Source organism: Brachyhypopomus gauderio, chromosome 7 (genome assembly GCF_052324685.1).
Source record: "Brachyhypopomus gauderio isolate BG-103 chromosome 7, BGAUD_0.2, whole genome shotgun sequence".
Classification (NCBI taxonomy): domain Eukaryota; kingdom Metazoa; phylum Chordata; class Actinopteri; order Gymnotiformes; family Hypopomidae; genus Brachyhypopomus; species Brachyhypopomus gauderio.
In genome coordinates this window covers 8,150,260-8,175,544 of record NC_135217.1, presented here as the reverse complement: position 1 = coordinate 8,175,544, position 25,285 = coordinate 8,150,260, and the positions used below count along the sequence as shown (strand labels likewise).

General features: G+C 46.8%; 2 protein-coding genes across 16 annotated transcripts in view; one reads left to right on the top strand and one right to left on the bottom strand.

Annotated features, from left to right (window-relative positions):
• dnm1a (dynamin 1a) overlaps nucleotides 1–9,976 on the top strand; it is a 52,939-nt gene extending 42,963 nt beyond the window's left edge. For 2 of the 8 annotated variants that reach the window (XM_077011408.1, XM_077011406.1), the window contains 6 exons: nucleotides 241–350; nucleotides 543–654; nucleotides 1,496–1,663; nucleotides 3,394–3,635; nucleotides 4,375–4,581; nucleotides 7,202–7,969. In XM_077011408.1, the coding sequence (XP_076867523.1) occupies nucleotides 241–350; nucleotides 543–654; nucleotides 1,496–1,663; nucleotides 3,394–3,635; nucleotides 4,375–4,581; nucleotides 7,202–7,268 (906 nt within the window). In that variant the 3' untranslated portion in view covers nucleotides 7,269–7,969. Of the gene's footprint in view, nucleotides 1–240; nucleotides 351–542; nucleotides 655–983; nucleotides 996–1,495; nucleotides 1,664–3,393; nucleotides 3,636–4,374; nucleotides 4,582–4,728; nucleotides 4,767–7,201; nucleotides 7,971–8,001; nucleotides 8,047–8,426 lie in introns of those variants that run through there. The other 6 variants (XM_077011407.1, XM_077011405.1, XR_013132257.1 and 3 more) reach the window with 5 other exon arrangements.
• A 256-nt stretch (nucleotides 9,977–10,232) lies between these two features.
• Nucleotides 10,233–24,766, bottom strand: golga2 (golgin A2). 8 transcript variants are annotated; one of them, XM_077011394.1, is made up of 28 exons: nucleotides 24,609–24,766; nucleotides 22,751–22,876; nucleotides 22,250–22,330; nucleotides 21,438–21,581; nucleotides 20,571–20,623; nucleotides 20,330–20,393; nucleotides 19,837–19,902; nucleotides 19,117–19,197; nucleotides 18,519–18,557; nucleotides 18,353–18,415; nucleotides 18,023–18,116; nucleotides 17,762–17,868; nucleotides 17,566–17,624; nucleotides 17,174–17,315; nucleotides 16,925–17,014; nucleotides 16,700–16,807; nucleotides 16,513–16,600; nucleotides 16,124–16,260; nucleotides 15,715–15,933; nucleotides 15,457–15,570; nucleotides 15,144–15,368; nucleotides 14,848–14,947; nucleotides 14,666–14,754; nucleotides 14,365–14,530; nucleotides 13,906–14,073; nucleotides 13,703–13,809; nucleotides 13,162–13,330; nucleotides 10,233–12,808 (listed from the first exon to the last, which is right to left on the bottom strand). In XM_077011394.1, the coding sequence occupies exons 1-28, from the start codon at nucleotides 24,654–24,656 to the stop codon at nucleotides 12,543–12,545; spliced, it is 3,213 nt and encodes a 1,070-aa protein (XP_076867509.1). In that variant the 5' UTR covers nucleotides 24,657–24,766; the 3' UTR covers nucleotides 10,233–12,542. The 8 variants fall into 8 exon arrangements, with proteins under 8 accessions (XP_076867509.1, XP_076867511.1, XP_076867513.1 ...); XM_077011396.1 differs by having other exon boundaries at nucleotides 20,571–20,620; XM_077011398.1 differs by lacking the exon at nucleotides 19,117–19,197.
• Between the last annotated feature and the right edge of the window lie 519 nt (nucleotides 24,767–25,285).

The window sequence follows — 25,285 nt, the reverse complement described above, 5'->3', positions numbered from 1 at the left end:
TCCTCTTCTGTTTGGCCTCCATCTGGTTTGCTTTTCTCTCCCTGAAGTTCCTAATCTAATCAGCCTCTCCTGGCACCACCTGACTGCTGTGATTCACTTGTGAACAGCAACAAAAAAGGAAAACCAGCATGTCAATACCACTAAACATCAATTACTACACTGGTGAACAGAGAACCCAACTGAAACTCTCTCTCTCTCTCTCTCTCTCTCTCTCTCTCTCTCTCTCTCTCTCCCCTGCAGGAGAAAGAGAAGAAATACATGTTGCAGGTGGATAATCTGAAGCTGAGAGATGTGGAGAAGAGTTTTATGTCCAGCAAGCACATCTTTGCCCTGTTCAACACAGAGCAGAGGTCTCTTTACATCACCGGCAAAACAAACACACCCACATTCCTGTGTGGAAACGTACCTGGACCTTTAGCTTCCTAAACCTCAGTAAACTATGCTCATAAATATACCGACAGTGTTTCCTATGTCTCTCTACCTCACTCTCTCTCTCTCTCTCTCTCTCTCTCTCTCACACACACACACACACACACGTATAGGAATGTGTATAAGGACTACCGTCAGCTGGAGTTGGCCTGTGAGAGCCAGGAGGAGGTGGACGGTTGGAAGGCATCTTTCCTGCGTGCTGGCGTCTACCCAGAGCGTGTGGTGGTGAGCTTCCCATAGCACTCCTGTGGCACCTAGGCCACTACAAAGGGTGCAAGGTTTTCACACCCTACAAAGTGTTCTACCCATTCATCGGCTTTCGTTGTGTTTGTATTACAAAACACGTGTACGACAGTATGGAATTACCCTAACACTCTTCTTGGACATATGTCTTTATGCTCACACATGGTTACTTATGGTGATTTTAATTCAACGTCCCATTGACATTATAATATATGCAGATATACATCCGCTTACACATGCATTCTTACTGATCTTACTGTAGCATTGACTCAAAAAGCGCTGTGTGTTCTTTTCCCTTGCTGCCACACTAGGAGAAAGAGAAGGTACGTCCTCTCATCCGGTTACACTCAAATCGATTTTATTTGCACACCACTTTTTATAAGCGATGGAGTCCGGGTCTAGACTGGAGTCCAGGTCGAGGACTAGAGCCCTAGAGTCAGAGACAGGCGTGAGGGGCGAGACCCCTCGAGAGGAGACACGGGAGGATGTCCCATGAAGTACATATAGAAAGTGCCGGATTACTCGCGCTCCGAGCTCAGCTGAGGGGGTGAAAACAGTGAGCACTATGTAGGGCGTGTGTTGGACATGTATGGGATATTAGGTACGGGGAGAGCTTAAAATAGAGGGATTAGAGAATATATCCACACTGCTTACAAGACAAGATTTGTTCATATGAAACTTATATCTATAATAATAGAAGCTGTGTTTACAATTTGGTAGACTAGAGCAAATTCCATAGTAATATATATGTGTGTGTTCCCCAGGATTTGAACCCATGACCTAGGTGTTACTAATCCTTTCATCACTTCTCCACCCGATGCAGGGTGACACAGAGGAGAGCAGCTCGGATGGCTTCATGCACTCCATGGACCCACAGCTGGAGAGGCAGGTGGAGACCATCCGTAACCTGGTGGACTCCTACATGGGCATCGTCAACAAGACGATCCGTGACCTCATGCCCAAGACCATCATGCATCTCATGATCAACAACGTGAGTCATGGTTGTGAACTGGAGGGTGTGTGTGGGGGGCGTTTATACACCCACATGCATTTGTGGAGACTGTGGTCTTATGTGTTGACACACCATGGATTGGTTTAAAGCCCAGTTGGGACGTGAGTCACAGCACCATGTGTATGTGTATGTACACATGTGCAAACATACAATACCATATACAAATACACACAGACATGTGTATACACACACACACACTTACTTTCACAGTTTGTCTGGGTGGTGGTCAATGCCTTAGTTCTCTCTAATCTTCATGTGTGAAGTCAGGCTTCAGACGACTAAATTACAGCTCAGCTTGTAGCCATGTTGATAAACACACACTTCACACAGTGCTACAGTGCTATACTCCATATACTCCCCCCCACACAGTGCTACAGTGCTATACTCCATATACTCCCCCCACACACAGTGCTACAGTGCTATACTCCATATACTCCCCCCACACAGTGCTACAGTGCTATACTCCATATACTCCCCCCACACAGTGCTACAGTGCTATACTCCATATACTCCCCTCCACACAGTGCTACAGTGCTATACTCCATATACTCCCCCCACACACAGTGCTACAGTGCTATACTCCATATACTCCCCCCACACAGTGCTACAGTGCTATACTCCATATTCTATCCCCACACAGTGCTACAGTGCTATACTCCATATACTCCCCCCACACACAGTGCTACAGTGCTATACTCCATATACTCCCCCCCACACAGTGCTACAGTGCTATACTCCATATACTCCCCCCACACAGTGCTACAGTGCTATACTCCATATACTCCCCTCCACACAGTGCTACAGTGCTATACTCCATATACTCCCCCCACACACAGTGCTACAGTGCTATACTCCATATACTCCCCCCACACAGTGCTACAGTGCTATACTCCATATTCTATCCCCACACAGTGCTACAGTGCTATACTCCATATACTCCCCCCCACACAGTGCTACAGTGCTATACTCCATATACTCCCCCCACACACAGTGCTACAGTGCTATACTCCATATACTCCCCCCCACACAGTGCTACAGTGCTATACTCCATATACTCCCCCCACACACAGTGCTACAGTGCTATACTCCATATACTCCCCCCCACACAGTGCTACAGTGCTATACTCCATATACTCCCCCCACACACAGTGCTACAGTGCTATACTCCATATACTCCCCCCCACACAGTGCTACAGTGCTATACTCCATATACTCCCCCCACACACAGTGCTACAGTGCTATACTCCATATACTCCCCCCACACAGTGCTACAGTGCTATACTCCATATACTCCCCCCACACAGTGCTACAGTGCTATACTCCATATTCTATCCCCACACAGTGGTACAGTGCTATACTCCATATACTCCCCCCACACAGTGCTACAGTGCTATACTCCATATACTCCCCCCACACAGTGCTACAGTGCTATACTCCATATACTCCCCCCACACAGTGCTACAGTGCTATACTCCATATACTCCCCCCACACAGTGCTACAGTGCTATACTCCATATTCTATCCCCACACAGTGCTACAGTGCTATACTCCATATACTCCCCCCACACAGTGCTACAGTGCTATACTCCATATCAGTCTGTGTGTCTGTAATGGAACACCCCTCCCTGACCTCTGTCTTTCTCTCCCTCTCTGCGTCTGTCTGTCTGTTCTTATTTCTCTCCTCCGTTCCCTCCTCCCCATCTGGCCAGACGAAAGAGTTCATTAACGCGGAGCTGCTGGCCCAACTGTACTCGTGTGGGGACCAGAACACGCTGATGGAGGAGTCGGCCGACCAGGCCCAGCACCGGGACGAGATGCTACGCATGTACCACGCGCTCCGAGAGGCACTGCACATCATCGGGGACATCAGCACCACCACCGTCTCCACCTCCCTTCCTCCACCTGTGGATGACTCATGGCTGCAAGTGCAGCGCACCGGCTCAGGGGGAAGGTATGGGGGGGGGGAGAGAGAGAGGGAGAGAGAGAGAGAGAGAGAGAGAGAGAGAGAGAGAGAGAGTGAAAGACAGAGGGAGAGGGAGAAAGAGGGAGAGACAGAGAGAGAGAGAGAGTGGCAGAGAGAAACACAGAGAAAGGAAAAGACAGTGAAAGAGAGAGAGGGTGAAGGAGAAAGAGAGAGAGTGGCAAAGAGAGACAGAGAGAAAGAGGAAAGGACAGAGTGAAAGAGAGAGAGGGTGAGAGACAAAGACATATGAAGAGTGGATATGAAAGAGGACAGAGAGACAAGGAGGGAGACAGAGAGGTAGAGAGAGGGAACGTAGAGCAGGGAGAGGAGGATACTGAGATGGAGGAATGGAGAGAGCTTGCAGAGAGACAGAGATATACACAGAAAGGACAGATTGAAGACATCAACAGATATATAGATATATGAGAGATGAAAAAAACCAGATTGTCTGTATTTCAGAAGAATGTCTTTCGGATTTCAGTGTACAAACTTCTTAACGCTATAGCAAACAGAAACTACAGAACTGATGAGCTACATATGTTCACTGAAAGTGAGTCTGCACAGCCCTCAGGCTACAAATGAGCCGTTAGCCAACGCTCTGCTCAAAAAGCCATGAAAGGGCTCCACCTACAGGTGGAAACTTAGAGTAAAGTATAGTCAACTAGACTAATCCTTGCATATGTAACATACCTGGCAAATAACCCTAATTCTCATTTATTCCTGGTAGGTCTCCAGCTGCCAGTCCCACTCCCCAGAGGCGGGCACCTCCGGGACCACCGGCTCGCCCCGCTTCCCGCGGGTCAGCGCCGGGACCTCCTGGCCTGGCAGGCGGGCCGCCTGTGCCCTCTCGCCCCGGGGCCTCCCCGGACCCGTTTGGAGGGGCGCCCCCTCAGGTGCCCTCCCGGCCTAACCGTGCCCCGCCCAGTGTGCCTAGGTGAGACCCACGACCTCTGGCACGACCTCTGAAACCTGGGGGGCGGAGTTAAGAGGAGAAGGTGTTGGTGACTGCACTGAGGCAGTGAATGCGACCTGGTGTAAGTGTGATTAGTCCTCCCTAATGAGCCAATCCGTCTGCTCCTAGCCGAGGCGTGTGACACACCTGCAGGGAGAGGCGTGGGGGTGAGTGATGGTTAGGGAAATTCACCACCTCACCGTTTCAGCGTTGAGCTCACGGGTTTGCTACCATCAACAAGCTAACCAGCTTCACCGCGCACCAGCCAGGCACGCTCATTAAGCTTGTGCAGTGTCTTGGACAGTCTCCTCTCTGCCATCAATTAGTCATGCCTAGCACTTCTTTTACCCTTCGCCATTGCATTTGAGTGCTGCTATTCAAACATTAAAGCATTTCGAGATTGATGCCTGGATCCACAGTTTAAGAAAGTGCACACAAACACACTCACAGACGCAATCAAATGGGATTTATTCTGTTAAACACTGGTGGGAGGGAGGGAACAAATGACTGGATGAGAGAAAAGGAAAAGGAGAGTATGAGATTAATGACCTTTGACCCCTGGCCACTGCTGACATCTTTGTCTGATGCATGTAATATTTTGGTTTATCACATACACATACACACACACACATACAACACAAAGCTCTCCATGGTTTACAGTATCTACGACAGGACCTTGATTAAACCATCAGCTGAAGTGGAGAAGCAGTTGTTTCTCTGTATGATCCATCAGGCCAGAGCTTGTCCCCATGTGCTCCGCCCTTAGTGATGCGCTCCGCCCTCTCCTCTCCCCCACCCTTCCCTATACTCGCTTTGCTTCCACTCCACCTTTTCACTTTGATCGCTGTTCACAGAATTACTATCAGTGACCAGTGAGGAGTGGCACCTGTGTTATGTGTGGTTCTCTGGCCCCGCCTCTACTACCGTTCTGCTCCGCCTCCACAGCCTCTCTGCCCTGCCTCTACTACCGTTCTGCTCCGCCTCCACAGCCTCTCTGCCCTGCCTCTACTACCATTCTGCTCCGCCTCCACAGCCTCTCTGCCCCGCCTCTACTACCATTCTGCTCCGCCTCCACAGCCTCTCTGCCCCGCCTCTACTACCGTTCTGCTCCGCCTCCACAGCCTCTCTGCCCCGCCTCTACCACCTTTCTGCTCCGCCTCCACAGCCTCTCTGCCTGCACACACACCCACACGCAGTCACACATATACACAAATGCATGCACACACAAACACACACATAATGACCCATTAGAGTCATTATGCCAGTGCAGGGATGCATACCCCAGTGAGTGTATTCCCCCTGCACAAACTGTGTGTAGTCAGAACAGGGACGTCACCCTGGAGACACTGCCATCTCCTGTAATATGCTCATTTACATTGGACAGAGATAGCTATACTGTGTGTGTGTGTGTGTGTGTGTGTGTGTGTGTGTGTGTGTGTGTGTGTGTGTGTGTGTGTGTGCGTGTGTGCGTGTGTGCGTGTGTGTGTGTGTGTGTGTGTGTGTGTGTGTGTGTGTGTGTGTGTGTGTGTGTGTGTGTGTGTGTGTGTGTGGTTTTTAGGGGTAGTAGCAATTTTTCATATTCTTTCCCATTACTAATATACATGTCTTGTTCTCCTTAACCTTCACTAATTACCACAATATGACACAATATCACAACACACGTGTATGTGCGCACGCACACACACACACACACACACTCTTTAAGTGTGTGTCTTTATAAATACATCATTTCACCCTCTCTCAGGTTTGTGGAAGCGAACCCTGCCAGGTCTTGGCCAGGTTTTCTGCCAGTTGTGTGTTGTGTGTTTTGTCACGGCGTCACATGCAATGTTGCCAAATATAAGCCCAGTGTTCTGTGTTCTGTCATGGTATGAATGTGGTTCAGATATTCAGCAACATCTTCACACAATGTCATGTTCACATAGTGTCCTGTTCACATAGTGTCCTGTTCACACAGTGTCCTGTTCACATAGTGTCCTGTTCACATAGTGTCCTGTTCACACAGTGTCCTGTTCACATAGTGTCCTGTTCACACAGTGTCCTAGCTTGCAGTTCTTTGTGGTAAATGGGTAAATCCCTTTTTTCTCTGGTACAAATTAGCTTTACACAAACAGGGACTACCATTCAGTTTCTATACTTAATTTCATCAGCGGTAGGTTTCAGTGTCTCAGGTCATCTTTAGGGAAATCTAAAGTTCTAAAGCTCTACGATTCCTGTATACAGGTGTTCTTTTGTAAAAGAGTGTGCAGATAATTATTATGTCCACTTGGTTTACACGAATGTTCTAATAATTATTAATAATAATTGAGGACACCAGGTCAAATATGTCAGCGGTATGCCTCACACAAAAAAAAAAACATATTGTCTTATGTTTTATGTGCTATTGTATTACATAAAGATCTGGATTTACTGTAGGTGCATGTGTTATTATGTGTGTATTTGCACATACAGTGTGTTTGTGTGCATATACTGTGTGTTTGTGTGCACCTACTGTGTGTTTGTGTGAACATACAGTGTGTTTGTGTGAACATTTTGTGTGCACTTACAGTGCATGGCTCCTTGTCTCATCCCTGTGTTCTCTCTGTCTGTGTTTCCATAACAGCCGACGACCCCCGGCCTCACCCACCCGACCCATCAGATCCACAGACTCCTCCCTCTTTGACTATTAGCTCCTCCCATCACAGTGGCAGAAAGAGGGGACAGATACGCCCATCCAGCCAAAACCAATCCCTCCCATCCTCTCTCCCTTTTTTCCCCTCCACACACACACACACACACACACACACACACACACACTACTGCACACAGCTACACCACCACACACGGTCACAGCCCCGCACACAGTGACACTATCGCAGCTGTACTGTGCCACGCCTCAGTCGTACTTATGTTCGGGACAGATGATCATAACATGAGGCTGGATCCCTCCAGGAATGACAACAGGTCGTGACTCGACTAGTTTGGTCTCCCTGTTCCCATCACCTGGAATCTTGACACACAGGGCCTTAGTAAATCATGAGGAAATCTGGAGGAACATCTAGATGAGTGACTCCCACCCTTATGTTCGTACTCCACGCTGTGAAAGAGGGCCGGGGCGCGGAGAGCACAGTCTAGTCCAGCCTCTCTTCTGTTGCCCCTCTCCTCTTTCACTCTCTGCTCTTGAGAGTCGTTATGGCTCCTACTTCATGCTTCTCTAACGCCAGTCTACTTCTGTTTCTGCGGAATGACATCCCCCCTGCATCAGGGTCCCTCTGTCAAGCTGATGAGTTATTTCTCCAAAGAGATTACTGATGCTTTAAGGATAACTGCATGTCTGTGTAGAGTATGCTCATAGGAAACGTTTTTTTTTTCTATCTTACATTTATTTTCTTTGTGTTTTCCTTTGTCCTGTTTCTCGGGCAGTGGTCCTTGAAGTCACAGGCCAGCAGATGACACCTGGCCTGCATGGTAATAAACCTTCTGATGGTTTTGATTTAAAGATGCAAGTTTGTTTCACTGAGCTAAGCACATTTTCCTTTTTCCTCTAAATGGCTGCCACCTACTGGTGGAATTTATAGTGACACTATGTCCTTGTGTAGCTCTCCTGTTAATACAGATATATGTCAGTACTTTTGTTTTGTATTGATCCGTATTCATCTGGATCAGACTTACTTCACAACTTAAGGCTTTTATATATAAAAAAATGCACACCAAAACAAACAAAGATATCAGGGTCTTCCAGCCTTGCTGACTTTACGGACACCTTTCATTTAATTTCTGCTGCAAACCTGTTGTGTTTTGTTTTTGTATATTTATTCTTCTCTCTTTCTCCTCCTTCCAACGCTCAGCCTGCCTCACACAGGCAGCCCGTCACGTCCCAAGAGCCCTCTTCCTCCATCTGACTCTAAACCAGCCCATCCCTTCTTTTCTCTTCCTCCTCCTCTTCCTCTTCCAACTCCCCCCACGTTCACTATCAAGTAAACCAGACCTAAGCCAGACCTCGCTGGTGCAACTGAACTTTTGACACGCACACACAGGGGAGAGAGACGGTGGGTTGGGAGAGAGACACAGACATGGAATCTTCTCCAGATGCTGTCTCTCTTCTCCTCTACACCTGTTTGAGGGACCGCATGATCTTCTGCGTTCCTCACCAGTGAGAAGAAGAAGGAACATCAGCAGCATGTTCTCATATGCAGACTGTTGGTGTTTTATGGTTTCGCACTTCTCTATCTTCACCCAATCCCACTGGGATACACTAATGATCTACAGAGAGTGTCGCCATCGACTATTTGACCCATGCTCTGACAACAAAGTGCAACGCAGGTAAACCCCACTCTAAAGCCACCTCATATGCTCCTGCTCGTTCTTATCTCAGTGTCTTATGATTTTAGAGCATCTTCTGCCTGCCATACCATGCAGCTGAACTGTAGGAGTGTGTGGGTTTGTTCTTCTGAGGCAAACGCGTGTTTGATTGCTGTAGAAGACAAGAAGAAGACAGGATGAGTTTGCTGAGGACAGTTAAAGCTGACCTCAACCATCTCCCATAGCTACCCCAGTGCTCTCTGTGCTGAAGTTATAAGGACGAGAAGGTCATCATTAGCATCCATCACAGATGCTTTACTCGGTCTAGTGTATACACCATTTATGCAAACTTATCCCAACTCTGCTTTCGCTCCTTTGTAATTTATGGTGAATCAGGTTTTTATTTTAATGGATCGATAAAAATATATCACCGCTGGTCTATGCATACACATCATTGTTTGGTACAACACTGTCAGCTTTCGTTGGTAAGAACAGAATAAGCTGTTGATAAAGGAACGTGTTTAGTGTTTGTTGTACGAAGTCTGTGTGTATTCACTGGGCATGCTAACAACCCCTGCACCGCCTACACAGGCAAGGCCAACATCTCCCCATGGCCTTCATTTCCTACACACACAGGACCTTTCACCTTTCACCTCCCACCTTTTCCTTAAGTGTACTCTCTCGGTCTCAGTAAACACAGTAATAAAAGAAGTTATTATTTAAGAGTAATTAGCTTAACATGGACATAATGTTAAATGTGTTATATTTGTGGTGATGTTTGGGAAATTGTGCTTCCACTGTCTAGAAACTAGTTTACTCCACGTGTAGGATTACTAAATATTAAATTATGAATAAGTGAATAAATAAATTATATGCATGGGAGAAAGCAATGCTTCATTGAGGGGAAATAGAACTTCTCGCTGTCGGTTCTATGTATTCAGTGTGTGATGTATAGCATGTAGGTACATACACACACACACCCAAGACTTTGTTTTGTGAGAAGGATTGTGTATCAGTTCATCCTGTAGATTCTCCCACTCAGTGCATGAGTCAGTTCTAGCAGGACTGACTTGTTCAGGTCAATAAAATTCAGTGTACCAAAACCTTTTGACTACTGTGGTTTCTAAGAAGCCCATCGTTTTGTTTGAGACTTTGTAATTAAATATTATTGTTCACAATTTCTGTTTAATACTGATTTAGGAGTAATGGCTTCTGGCTGTAAAAATGGATATTAAGAGGAAAAATAATACAGCTTCTAACTACTAAGTTACGATATATACAGTTTAGAAACTTTACACTGCATTTAAGAATGACCAGAGATTTTTACATTCATTAAAAATGCACACAGGCTCTAACTTTGATCAGATTTATTTATGAGAGAGAGAGAGAGAGAAAAAAAAATCAGGGTGGGGTGGGGATAATCACATCAGAAATTTCTGCTTATGCTGAAACAAATCTTTGTGTTATTCCTTCATGGTGCTCCTGCAGTCTCTAGTGAATTTAAACAGATTAGTGTAAGTACTTAAGAATAAATAGAATTTCATTTACCTTTAAATTTTATTAAATCACAGAAGCCCCATATCCGTCCAACTCACCAATTGCCTTTTTTTTAATCATTGTTTTCTACAGGAGGTAAGCGGTAGTAGTACTATAATCACTTCCATCTCCCACACACTTGTTCAAATTAATATACAATATGTTACACAGTTACACTATATACAGACCTGTTACAAACACTTTCTTTTCTCATTTCTCCACACTACACTTACCAGAACATTTCTTAAAAGTAGGGGGGGGGGGGGGGGGACAAAACGACAAAAAACCAAAAAAAAAAAAAAAAAACAACCACGACGTCCTCCTGAAAAAGGAAGTTACAGTTATTGTTAAATTATTAGGAGAGGATAACGAAAAGTTTCTTGAAGGCGACAGAGGTCCTTCCTATCTCCTGGACCACCTCCAGGAGGACTAGCGTAAAAGGACTAGCGTAAAAGTGCTTGGTTTTACCATATTCTGAGTCTAGCTGTAATGGTACTGATCATCCTTAAAGGTGGATGTACTTTCAGAACTCAGAATTCAGCTTTCCACTGTACCCAGTTCAGTAGACCTGTTCACATGCACACACACATTCCAGTTCTAACATCAGTCTATTACAAATACTTTTTTTCTTTTTAATAAGTATTTTTCCATTACAAATCAGTGCCCCCCCCCAACTTTCCAGACCTTTTCTGACAACTCCAAGGCTGAGTCATTGTATGGTATTGTGGTTAGGGGGAAATCTCGGTCATGGCAAAAACAAACCACAACTTAACACACACGATTGGCTAAACAGCCCCCTTTTGTAAAAAAACTCTAAATTGATACAAAAGGCTTTGAATTTGTAATTCTGCATGTTTACAGCCATGCGCATTAATTACTCCCGTCCTTATCAAAGCAAACTCTCAGCCAATCAGGATTACAATCAATACATGGTAGGCATCATAGAGTTCACCAGCACTTGTGCGAGGGAGTAAAACTGGGAGCAAGTCAATAAAGTTGAGGGACTCTATAAGAGAGCGCTGGGGTCTGTGGGCAACATATTTGAAGAAAGAAAAAAACTCTTTGTGCAATTTGTCATCACGTTTGTCAGCACACGTCACCTGCGGACACATCTTCCCCAGACACTCTACATGAAGCAACCACCGACTGTAAAGGTGAATGTGAGACTCCTCATTTTGGCAAATGTTTAGGGACGTTGTCACCGGTAATTAACGTCCCTTCAGTTCAGGGATGGCTGTGGTCTGCTAGTAATGGGAGTGGCTTCTACATGTGTATGCAAATGTAACTGTAATGGCTCCTCCTACAGCTGACCTGCTAGTCATTGATGAGCTTTGGTCTTACCCCATACTTCACATCAATCCAATGCTCTGGTACAATCTATACTTCATCTTGTTACAAAATCAATAGACGTTTTATCTCCAAATGATACTCGATCCAACCTTTCTGGTCTCAGAGTAATGAACAGCGATCCTGCCCCAAATACGGGGTCCAAGAGAATACTTCCTGCTCATTTCAGCTTGCACCGACACACACCCGTCTCACTTCAGATGAACCAACAAGCCTGTCTATGTATCCCATTCTATCTCTCAGTTATTAAATGTCCACTGGCAGTAAAGGAGGCATTCATTGTATGTATGTACACTCCTCAAAACAAAGCGAAACAAAAAGCCTAACTATCTCAAAGGGTTGGACTTACTTGTAGTGGTTGTGGTACAAGTTTGAACCAGAGGACATATGACTAACAACACAGAACTGAATCCTTCTATTGCACCTGTTGTCCAGAGGCGTAAAGCAGGAAAGAGAGAACCATGAGAAGTGTGTAGGAGCATCACTGACCAACACAGCACCAAAGCCTCGGGTTAGTATACTGACAGACTAGTCTTGCAAATCTGCTAGGTTTAGATAAATAAGAAAGTGCAGAAATAAAGAATATGGGTAAACGTCTACCACCATAATAAACGAAGATGAGCACGCGGTGGGCGGAGAGTCAAGTCCGTGTACGTCTGTGTAACAAAAAGCAGCGGTCGCGAGCCTTCAGCCGTCGTCGACGAGGGGCGGGAGAGCGGGAGAGTTCTTCCAGAAACCAGAAGGAAACGGAAGCAGAGAGAAAGTGTAGGGCAGGGCTCTCAGATCACCATGATCTTGACTTCGTCGTTGTCGTCGGGCCGGTAGAAGAAAGGGATGCAAGGGTTCTCTCCCAGGAAGGGGGCGGCCCGCGCCTGAGGGTTCTGGATCTCCTGCAGCAGCTGCATGATCTGGCGGGCCGTGCCGTCTTCCCTGGGCCTCAGAGACGGGCCAGCGGGGGGCTCTGTTGCCCCCGAGCTCTGGGGCCGGTCTGTCCTGGACTGCAGGTCTGGAGTGAAGTCTACAGCCGCGCTCATGTCCATAAAAGCTAAAAGGGGAGACAGAATCAGATCAGTGAGAACATGTCACAGAACATTCCTCTGGGCCTATAGCCACTTTTAGAACATTTTTAATCAATTAAAATGATTCTACTCATCACAGTCTGATCTCAATAACACCTCAGTAACTAGGTTCAGTACATTTCATGGTGTCATTTAACAACACTTTGCTTCCTTTTTTTACTTTCTGTGGTGATAAAACACACAGTCAACACCGACTAAACACCTCTTTCGACTCCATGCAGACAACTCTACGACAGCAAGACAGACGTTTAAATTTTTTAAAATCTATTTAATAAAATATCAGCATGCTGGGAAGCTCCGTTTCCACATGTGGACAGACCTGGGCCGTCCAAAGCGTTGAGCTCCACGTGCGTCTCCGCAGGCTGGGAGAAGTCCTCCTCGGCAGCCAGGAGGCCGGGGTTTCCAATGGCGCTCATGTAGCGACTGTACCACTCGTTCCTCTCTCCCACCAGACGCATCACCAGCTCCTGCAGCTCCGACAACTTCGCCTACGAAATGGAGAAAAGGAGAACCATCTGATTCTCTTCTGATCAAACCTCTTCCCATTTAGAACCGTGATTGTGGAAGCAATCAAAAGACATAAGGATGACAAACGGATTTTAATTCGGGTTTTGGTAACATAAACTGAAGTTTATACATCATTAGGCAAATCTCCTCTAAAGCCACATCTACTAGCACGTTAAAGAGTTTGCTGTCAGTAGTAAGTTCTAAACCACCACTGCTTGTATCACAACTGTACTCTGAACCCTGCATCAACCTGCAGAGGTGCCTGAGCAAGCGAGGGCAGGTGCAAGCCTCGTTATGAAGCGTCTGCGTGATCTGTGCTAGCCAAGATGGCGACTCGGTTTAGGTAACGGTACCTTCATCTCCTCCTTGTCTTTGGCCAACATGCTGATGTACTGCTCCTTCTCTTGGTGCTTCTGTTTCATAATGGCTCTCTGGTTCTGATACAGCGCAATGTATTCACCTAGAAATTCAGATGAACCAGACATCGCACGTTAAGGGCGAATTCTCACGCGGGCCGCACGTGAGCACGCGGGAGCATGCGGGGCGTCTCCCTCACCGATGGTGTCGGTCTCTCCCGAGAGCTGGATGCAGCGGTGTTCCAGCTCCTCCACCCTCTCCTTCAGGTCCACCTTCTCCTGCATCAAGGAGGTGAATCGCTCCTGCAGCTTCTCCATGGCCTGCCGCATCGCCTCGTGCACCTCCACAGGGACACCGCTCGAATACCCTAACCGAACACACCACCCCGAAAAAAAAAAAAAAAAACATCCTTAACCGCATCAGAAACTCAAAGACTTATTTTTTAAACAACTATTACGCCGTTATCTACCTAGCATGCTGTTAAATATTAATAAAATATTTGCTACGCAGAAACAAAAATGCATCTCATTTTGCCCATGCACACAGTATGCTGTATGCACACAGGGCTGAATATTTTGTAGTGGATAGCTACAACCGTAAAATTAAATCACCGCATCTTTAACTGAGGGGTTCCCCAAGGTGCAATGATGGGTCCCACCTGTTTCTGAGCATGTGCTGTTGTGATGGTGGTCATGGTGGTCATGGCTCATGGCAGCGACCTGCTGCAGAGCAGCCTGGTGTAACTTCCTCTCCTCTTCCAATCTGTGCAAGACCTCATCTCTCTCTCCCTCCAGACGGGACAGGGCAGAGTGCAGGAAACTCTCCTGATGCCACGGCAACAACAAAAGGTCACGCATCTCTTAAGTCCACATTCCCAAATGATACATCTGATCACAAGTACACATGGAAATGTAACTGTTATTGAAGATTTTGGCTGTCATCCCCACATCTGGTCTCACCATTTCTTCTCTGCTCTCAAAGTCCTCTGGGATGGCTATAGACGATTTCTGGAAGCTCTCTGTCAGCGAATGGCTTTCCACTCCATCACCTTCACAAACGATACGACGGGGTCAGATAGAGATGTAGTGGTACACACTCCCAGCTTTTGGTTCTACCCCCTGAACTCTGACCTTTAACTCACCCTGGTCCCTGAGTGTAGTATTCATTACGGAGCTGCTCAGCAGCTCCTGAACCTCCATTTTAAGCTGCTCGTTGTCCTTGGCTAGCAAGCTTAGCCTCTCCTGCAAATCAAGAATTTCAGATCATCATCAGCAAACGGTGATGTCGAGAAATAAACAAAAACACCCACTGTCTGATAATTCCAGGGGCTTAACAAAATGTCCGCTTTCCTTTAGCCAGTCTAAACATCTAAAAATGATACGGACCAGAACGCAAGGACAAACACTAGCATTGTAAGGACTGTACTGCGTGCCTGACCTGGGCTTGCTGCAGCTCCGATTGGCTGTGTTCCAGCATGACTTTGCCCTGCACCTCCTCGTGCTGCAGCCGGTCCATCAGCTGCGTCTGCTGCAGGAACTGCTTGTGGAGCTGCTCGCGCTCTGCGGCCGCCTGCTGGTAGCCGGCCGAGTACTGCTGCAGGTGGGCCAGGTACTGGTCCCGCTGTTCCCGCAGCGACGAGCACTCCTGCGTCAGCTCCAGCAACTGCAACGTGAGCGGTCCGAATGGATTAGGAAGGGAGGATGTGTTTGTCTGCAGGGTGTGTGTGTGTGTGTGTGTTTGGGTTCCTCACCTGTTCTTTGGCATTGTGGAGGTCTTCCTGGAGTTGGCCCAGCCTGCGGGCGACCTCCTTCTTCACGTGCTGCTCTGACTGCAGGGCACTGGTGAGCTCCATGTTCTCATTGGTCTGTGGCGGAGGGGTTAGTCAGACGGGTTAGAACGGACATGGTACAAATCTAAAATGTGAACATTTGTGTGTGTACGTACACACACACACACACACACACACCCTCAACGACTCCCCCTGACAAGCTGCCACCCCCAACCTCACCAGCTTGACGAAGCCGTTCTGGAGCTCGGCGAGCTGGTCCTTCAGCTCTCGGTTCTGGCCCAGGGCGCGGCTGATGGTGGCCTTGTCGCTCTGGGCGTCCTCCAGGACGCGGAGCCTGTCCTGGGCCTCGAGGGCGGCATGCTCCGCCCGGCCCTCCAGCTCCTCCACCCGCGCCTCCTGCTCCTGCACCAGCCGGCTCAGCTGCTCGTTGTCCCGGACCTGCCGTGGCAGACGGAGGACGCGGGGACAGAGAGGACAGTCAGGACAGCGTGCCACAGGCTGCTCACCTCTCCCTGAAGCTGTAACCTAGTCTCACGTGCTGCATGTTGTGTGTAACCGCAACCTAGTCATACGCTGTATGTAATCGTAATGCATGACTGCTGGTTTGTAGGTAATAAAGGGGACTGACCTGGGCCTGGTACTGCAGGCTGAGGGCCTCCCTCTCCTCCTGCAGGGCGTGGAGACTCTCCTCCAATGCCCGCTCCCTCTCAGAGGGGCCCAAGAGAGGGGATGTGACCTGGGTCTCTGGCTCCTGAGAGATCACAGCTGAAAGGCCAGAGAGGGTCAGGGTTTGGGAAAGGGTTTCCTTTCAAAACAGAACCACTTTTCAAAAACAGAAGCATGAAATGCCATGATCATGAACCAGTTATGACTGGGATATATAGTTCTGTTTAAAGCTGAGTACAGCATTCAACACACTAATGTACCACTGTAAGCATCAGCGATATTATCAAGGCAATACATTAAATATTAAAGCATAGTAAGTAGCCGAGGAAGAGGAGCATGAGAGATGAAGACCTGCAGTGTTCTTCAGCTCTGTGATCTGCTCCTGTAGTTCCTGGATCAGAGAAGCACTCCTGTCCCTCTCTTGCGACATGAGGGTCACCTGGACACCAGCGCCATAGTCAGACATGGACCAGAACACGCTGGGAGTGTGTTCCAAGGGGCCTATACCTGGTGTGTGTGTGTGTGTGTATTTCAGTACCTGAGAGAGAAGCTGTTCTGTCTTGTCCTTCCATACCCGACCTTCCTCCTGGATCTGCTCAGCATACTGATCTCTCTCTCTTTGTAGTTGGGCGACTGACTCCATAAGCTACACCACACACACACACACACACACACATACACAGACAGACACAGACAGCCTTGCCACTAATGCACTTTACGCACATTGTAGTAACTTTAAACAGAGACTAATGAAGACACATACCTGTGCTGTCTGACCCTCCAGTTGGTGTTTCTCTTCCAAGAGGACTTGAACTTGTTGATGTTCAGAAGGTGGACCGGACTGACTGGAGAACTAGACGGGAGGAATGGCCAGGCATACAGACAGACAGACATGACTATTAATTACCGAATAAGTACAGAGGTAAAGTATGGAGAAAATTTACATTTACTCTTTACGAATGCCACAGTACACTAAGCGTTGGGGTCGAAGTGTGTGTGTGTGTGTGCTGACCTGCTGAAGCATGACATCAGCCATCTCCAGTCGCCTGCGGAGCTCATCCAGCTCCACGCTGAGCACACTGTTCTCCCCCGATCTCAACCTGAGCTGCTCCGACAACTCGGAGCTCTGCTGCTTCACCTCTTCACTCGCATTACTGAGAGAGAGAGAGAGAGAGAGAGAGAGAGAGAGAGAGAGAGAGAGAGAGAGAGAGAGAGAGAGAGAGAGAGAGAGAGAGAGAGAGAGAGAGAGAGAGAGAGAGAGAGAAAGCAAAATTACACAGGAGAAAATGACAAACAGTACAGGAAGAACCTCAAGTGCCTTTGTGAGTCCACACAGTGATGTCCTGTCCACCAGGACCAAGACACGCTGAGACAACGGGACGGTTGGACACAGAGGACACTTACTGTAACCGGACCACCTCCACACGCAGACCGTCTCTCTCCTTCTCCAGCTCCCTAGTGTGCTGCTCGGGTCAAAAAGAGCAAGAAAGCAAACAAACAAAGAGCTAATCGGACAGCTGCATTAGGAGCAGATGTTTGGATCATGTGTGATGGCGGGAGAAGCTTAGGGGCAGGTAGAGCCATTTCTCTGGTGCTGCACCTTCTCAGTCTGTTTCTGCTGTGTAGACACCGTGGATAAAGTTCTCTCCAACTCAGATATCCTCTGCTTGCTGGCCTGCAGTCGACTGGTTAGCTCTTCTGCCTCTCCTGAGTGAAACCATGCAACACACACACACACACACACACACACACAGTTCACTTTTATTATCATACTTCATGATTAGTAATAAATGCAGCTGCTGAAGCACGAAAGTCACGCGCACACACACACACACACACACACACACACACACACACACACCTGTCTTCTGCCGTGCCGCTTGCTGTGTGTAGGACAAGGCGGTTTGGAGCTCTGATTTCTCAGACACCAGAATACCAATGGTCTGGATGTGAACCTGGAACAGAACACCCGCTGTTCTTAGAAACCACCATAAAACTTTAGTCTCTCCAAACGAACACATTCTGAACACACTTCAGACTGTTTATCTTGGCGCGACCATCCGGCAATATTCACATGCACAAGATTATTCTTTATTGGTTAGTTACACAAACGGCTCAAACAGAGAACCTATGAAACGCCTGCAAACGGAATGTCCCGCCCAGGTGGAGTGAAAGCTGAAAGGTGCTTCACCTGCAGCTGCTCACGCATCGCCCCCTGCTCCCTGGCGAGCTTCTGCTCAAACTCCTTCCGTTCCTGGCGGGAAATAAAACTCCTTCCGTGACCAACACGCCCTGGTTAAAATCTACGGCTTTATTTAGCACTTTGCTGACGAGGAGACATTCAAGTTCCTGTTTACCTTTTGTAGCTGGTCCGACAACTCCTGAGTCTGCTTTGTCTAAAAGCATATGCGCACACACACACACACACACACACACACACACACACACACACACACACACACACACACACAAATGGCGTTATGGAAACCTCTTTATAAAGGTAGAAAGAGATAGTAGCATGTCTGTGGCATGAGAGGCTATGAACAAAAAGGGTTAGTAGGCATCTACTACGTTATATTACAGTAGCACTAACACTGCTGAGAATCACACCAGCTTGGTTAGCAGAGAGGGACATACGGGAAGTAATTGGCACTGATCTTACATTAAAGGCACATGAAGCAAAGCAAAAATAATCTAAAATAGAAAAGCATTTCTAAAATGGAAACAGACACAGCAGATACTTTAATGGTTAAGTAAAAATACATGCTAATAAATACATCCGAGAGAGTGACGGCCCACGGCCAGCAGTGTTGACTGTGAGGGGAGTGTGTGGACATGGGGCACATTAGGTTGCTTGAGAAGCCATTTTACGTGCAATCAAGAGCCAGGCAGCACACACACACACACCATTACCAAGACTGAACCCTGCTACACAGCCAGCGGTGAGGGCCTTACCAACGTGTCTATCTGTTCTGAGAGTTGGGAGTTTGTTAGTGCGCTGGAGTCCAGCGCTGCAGACAGTTCCTGGTTGCGAGTCTAACGTGCAGACATGCAGACAGTGGGGGAGAAAATAAGAGACTTTCAGAATGCGTCTGGATTTTGAGTATACTGAGACTAAACTGAGATCAGTACTAAAGAGACAAAATAAGTACATGAATGAAAACAGAAGTCTCACTGCTAAGTGTTATTTCAGCTGTGCTCACACCTGAGATATCAGAGCAGCGCTGCTCAGCCTGGTCTTGAAATACGTGTGTGTCCTAGAGCCTGCTGGTAGTCATCATGTGACCACAGGCCCAGAGTGCCAGCAGCTTTACCATACTGGCTCAGATAGAGAAGTGTCTATGGAGAGTGTGTGTGTGTGTGTGTGTGTGTACATCTGTTTGCAAGGAGGTGGTTTATAGGTTGGAATATATACCACTTTCTGTGACCATCTAATTTTGTAGGAGTGGGAGAAACATTAAAAAGTACAAGACAAAGACAACTGACCTACTTTTTATTATTTATAGGCAAATGTTTCTTTACCTCATGAATTCTTTTTTCTTTATTCACGTTGAGAATATATTTTTAAATACTTTGACAAAGCCTCTAAGAATACCTAGCTGAGGTAACCCAGACTACAGATGTGGTGTATGTTAACTTAGCATTTAGCATTAGCTTATGTTCACTTCAACTTGCCTCCAGCTGTTTGTCACTGATGGGAACTGGACCACCTGTGTCTCCATTGACATAGGAAGAAGGGGACTGTTGGGGCACGTGGGGGGGACAGCAGACAGACACAGAAAACAAAACAAGAGAATCGTCTGTATTCACAATTCAACAAACAAAAGAATCCCCATTTCAGGAAGATGTTTACATATAAACTGAGGATAATAGTCTCCAAACAGACTCTGTGACTCAAACACATCTGGGTTTAAATGTGTTATTCATCAATTCTGAATGTCACAAAATTCTTTCCCAATCTTTTTGTTTACCTGTGTAAATACCCATTGGATATTCAAAAATTCTGGACCAGCAGGTTCTCTCTCTCTCTCTCACACACACACACACACACACACAACCAATAAGACCGCTACACGTAGTGTTAGCCAACAAAGGGGACAGCAGGTTGGGTGGCTGAGACCCACAGGAAGTGAGGCAATGAAGTGACCGTGCTGAAGCATCTCCTCACCTCAGACAGGAGGCCGTTGAGCTGCTGGGAGAGTTGCCTCAGACTCTCTGTGGATGACAGCGGCCTGTGAAACCACACATACAAATGGTCAAACAAGGCAAACCATGAGCTATGGGACAAAGATCAGCACCACCACCAGCACGAGTCTCGCTCTCTCGTGGCTGTGCCCCGCACCCCCCACGTCATCACTGAGCATGTGCAAGCATTCAGTAGGTGATTGGACAGAACCCAGACAGCTCACCTGCTCTCCCCAGGAGGGTGCCCATCTCCGTTGGCATCCGAGTCATAGTTCTGCTGAGGAGACAACAACGGAAGAAAAAGCTTGATAAACTTGAAGCACACTGACGATGCAAGACAGCATAACAAGAAGACAAAGTACCAACAGCTAAAAAAAGAAAAAGAAAATCAGAATTCCAAAGAGATAATGGCGTACATCATAGACAAAGCAAGAATAGAACATGAGACAAAACACCACACATGGGCAGCACAACGCTTCACGCCACAAACAGCGAGATGTGCTTCAGCAATTCAGTGGCAACGATTAACAATCAGCTGACGAACAACAAGACCAAACTATCGTATTCTATTCATCAAAAACTCTCCACTCAGGCCCGGTCTTCCCTTCCTGCTTTAGTCATTACACCAAACTCCACCCACCAGCTAGCGCTTCCCAATCACAGGACAGATCCAGGTGCACCAGGATGTGCTTCCTGGAGACCCCACTCCCCTCCCAGATGCTGCCCATACGGTGGCTCAGGAAAGCCGCACGCACTCAAAGGGAAATCGCTAACTGCCCTGGTGTGAACACACAGATGCCCATGATTGGCTGGGGACAGTAATATTGACCCTCCCACCCAGTGCCAATTTTACTCTCTTGGGCTCCTGGCCGTGGTATCAGTGAAGCTCAAAACAGCAAAGCCACAGAGACAGGGTGAAGACTTCCGTCACGCCACTCAGGAGGCCGAGGACAAGATGCGACTGCTTGGTCATAGTTTAATCCTCGGTTTAAACAAAAAAGTTGATTGGGACCTGAGAGTTGATCTGCTTATTTTTGGTCTTGACATGGGGGGAAAACTGCCCATAGCATCAGACAGGTGGACAGACAGACCTGTGGAGCAATGTTGTCAGCGAGACACTCTGAGTTAGTAGCAGCGGAGGTGTTAGACAGGGGCGTGGAGTGACCGGCGTCTCCAACGACCTCCTCCTGGGTCTGAGACACGCAGGAGTCCTGCGTCTCCATATCAGCACAGTCCTGATTCAACACACAGCAACACACATTTTAGACAAGACGCATGACTGGAAATCCGAGCTATTAGAGTGTTAACACAGCCAAAGCACATGTATTTCAGGAGGACATGCAGGAGTAGAAAATTGCTTTGCAGTCTGCACAACAGGTTGCATGACTGTACTTACAAACCTGTACACTACTGTACTTAAACATGTACAGTGCACCAAATATCAACTCACAAGGATCAGAGTTCAAGTTCTGATTCAGGACGTACTTTACCTACCTTAATACAGTGTTCAATGAAAGATACATAAATAAATAATATACTGACTCAAGATAATCACTCTTACTCATGAGCATTTAGGGAGAACAAAAAAAATCCAATATCTGAGGTAACAGAATGGACTATAAGCACTGTATAGCAGAATCGTAAGACATGCAATATGTTAATCATAGATAACCAGACTTCAACAACGTAGCTTAGCAGTTCTCACATTTATCTGCAACACACTTCCCATGCAGGACCATTACAACGGACATGAATTTTACAAAGCAAGGACACGGTCCGTTTCAACTGGTTCATGTGGCGAGTTCAACATCAATTCCTGTGGTGAAGGGGGTGACAAGACGTCATAGATAAGAGAAGGTAAAAGAGGTGGTGAAACGTGAAGGTGTGAGGAAGACCAGCTCACCTGGCTGTTGACCAATGGGGGAAGAGCCACTCCATTAGTCAGATTAAGATCAGACACCATAACATTCAGAATATTCTCAATCTACAGGGGATGGGAGAGGAGTAACAGAGGTGACACGGTGAGAAGAGGCGTAGGAGAGGGGGACAGTGAGAAACAAATCAAGAGGAAAGATAAGTGCCAGAAAGAAAGAACGAGTCTATTCAGCATCTGTGTTAGTTGCCACGGACCTGTGTTTTTACTTGAGCTCCCCAAGACTGATAACATCCACCCTGCATAGAACACACTCTACCAGAGCTAACAGGTAACTTCTCATTGCTAAGCCAAGTACACTGGCTGGAAGCATTAGCAACAGAGGTCGCATAGCTAGCTATGCACGTTTGAGAACGTAGCAAAGCACTAGTAAAACAATCTAAGCTCTAAAGGAAACCCATACTGGGGAAATGCTGAGAAACGTTTCTAACATTATTAGTCAGGTGAAGCAGGAAAGTGCTTGGGACTCACGTGGTCCGGCGAATGTCTGTCGGCACTGGTCGAGTCCGTCTGGGTCCCTCCCTTCACCTTTCTTTTCTTCTTGGGTCCAGCTGAGACGCCTGTGGACGGGGTGCTCTTCTGCTGAAACTCCTTCAGCTGTCACATGGAGACACACGCGGGCAGTTGACACACTGCGGAAATACTCTTCACGGGTTCGTACAACTCCATGGCCAGATAGCTACAAGGCAGTAGCCCAACCAGATTTCACTTTGGGATTTTGGTCTTCCATCGAGACAACTCGCGTAAAGGTGCAGGAACTACGAAATCCTGCCCATGGGGACAGAGCTTAATTACAAATCCGACAGGAGACTGGTTCAAGGAGGGACTTTGGCAAACTCATGATCCTAAATAACAGTCTTGAATGAATGACTCCAGTCTGGTTTTGATTATCTAGGCATGCTGTCATATCGATGTGCTTTTAAGAAAAATGGCTCAAGAAGAAAAGTTGGGGCAGTGGGGTCAATCATGTTGTAAAACACCATTTCCTCACATCTATTAGACTCACTCTTGTGGTTGTGCACGGACTCGTATCTCAGCACAGAACCACTTAAACCATGTTACAAAGTATATAGGTAGAACAGAATATAATAAAGATCACCGTACAATCACGTGGACTAATGTTAAACACATTCATGTCATAACCTCCTAGGCTAGGCTGTAAGAAATATTGTGCAATGAAGGATTCAATACTATCTCAACGCTGCATCGTTTGGTGCTAGTGCACCGTGGACAGTTGCACTACAGGCAAATGACAGCTGTCTGGGTAGGAGTGGGTGTTAGCAGTCATCTGATATATACCAACTCTTGTCATAACTCGAATTCCTCAGCTCTGTCCAAGCTAGAAGGTTATCCAGTGTGCATTGCAGCAATTGCCCACAACTAATCAACTAACTCTTAGCCCTATCCTTCATGGGATAACTCGATTTGAGGGCAAGTATTGTGTGATCCGAGTCAAACCCAATAGAAACCATAATCAAGTTTACGTGGCAGACATCTAGGTAGCCACATCGGAGACCAGGAACTGTAGTGAATGCATTGACGTTAAAGGGGTTTGTTTGCTTAGGGACGTGCATCACGAGTCTAACTATTCACCTGTTAAAACGCAAGTTAAACTAACAAGGACCTAGTAAGCTGAAGATAGTACATCTAAACAGCCAATACAGCCTCTTAAGGTTTGGACATGATAGTTAACCAATTAATCAACCAACAGACTTCATTACCAACTTGACATTTGTGAAAATATATCTGGGACAGTTGGCGTGAAGCAAGCCGGCTACTTCAGTCAACGCGTCCAATACCGCTATTTCAATATTCCAGTGAAATTTGAGGAGTCGATGTAGCTTGAACTGCTGGTTTAAAACCTCCCAACATCCACCTACCGGCTAGCTGCGTAGCGTGTGGTGTTAGCGGTTAGCCAGCTAGCTAATGTTAGCTCTCTAGGCTGTTAACTAGGTAGCCTGCTAGCTAACCAACACAAACAAACCAAGACAACGTTCAGACTAATATTATACCGCACATCACACGCGTGGATGTAAACAGCCGCTTTACGTTCATTCTCAACTATCTGCCGCCGTCTTATTCTAACGCCGTAATACTGTCGTTTGAGAATGTGTCATGAAGGCCCGGTTACATCCCCGACACTCGAGTACATGACAACCCGAGAATGGGCCACGCTCAAACGGGCAAACGGCTACATCGAGACCGGGAGACGTGGAACGTCCGTATGTAAGAAGAAGTCGGCAGACAGGATACACGTACGTGACCTATATTAATCTTGCGAATCGCCGTATGATTCACTATTTCTAACAAATAAAAGTTGACAGAATACCTTTTTCTTCGCTGCGGCGAGTTTAGTTTGCCTGCTGTGATCGGCCATCCTCTCGTCCCGGTGAACGAATGGCACCACGTCATCAGTTCAGTATCCGTGTCGCGCGCACGGTGGAGCGCGCGAGCATCCTGCGCCACACGTGCACACGTCCCAGTCGCTTTACCTTCCCTGTCATCAAAGTTATTAACGCACTTGGGGGGCAAGAAACGTTACCAGAAACAAACGTGCCCGTGTTAATACGGAATCGTGTCCGTTTGTTTTCAAATCAGGCACATGTATTGGCATTTCTGGTGCATATTTGTGGTTTGTGTTGTGTTTCTGCAGTACTGGTTACTGCTCTTGTTAAAACATAATTAAAAAAATGATCACGAAAAAACAAACAAACAACAAACAGGCACAAACAACAAACATGACATTCAAATGGAAACTAAAATTAATGAATAATGAATACATGAATCGCCACATATTGGCAAATGTATAGGAATGTTTAGGATATAGTATTAATGCAGTGCAATATATTGGCGGTGTATTTGGATCGGTCGCTTTTTAAATATTTTAAATATTTTTTAATATTTTAAATTTTAAATATTAATTTTTTAAATGACAACATGTGTTGTGAAAAGCGCTATACAAATATATTTGATTTGATTTGAAATATTTATACATTTTGGAGTCAG

Excerpts from the sequence above, each read along its gene's own strand:
- golga2 (XM_077011394.1), bottom strand. The coding sequence starts at position 24,656 with ATGGCCGATCACAGCAGGCAAACTAAACTCGCCGCAGCGAAGAAAAAG. Across the intron at positions 16,261-16,512 it reads AGAGCTGAAGAACACTGCAG|CTGTGATCTCTCAGGAGCCA; the intron begins GTCTTCATCTCT and ends CTGGCCTTTCAG. Across the intron at positions 14,531-14,665 it reads TTGAGAGCAGAGAAGAAATG|GAGAGTTTCCTGCACTCTGC; the intron begins GTGAGACCAGAT and ends CCGTGGCATCAG.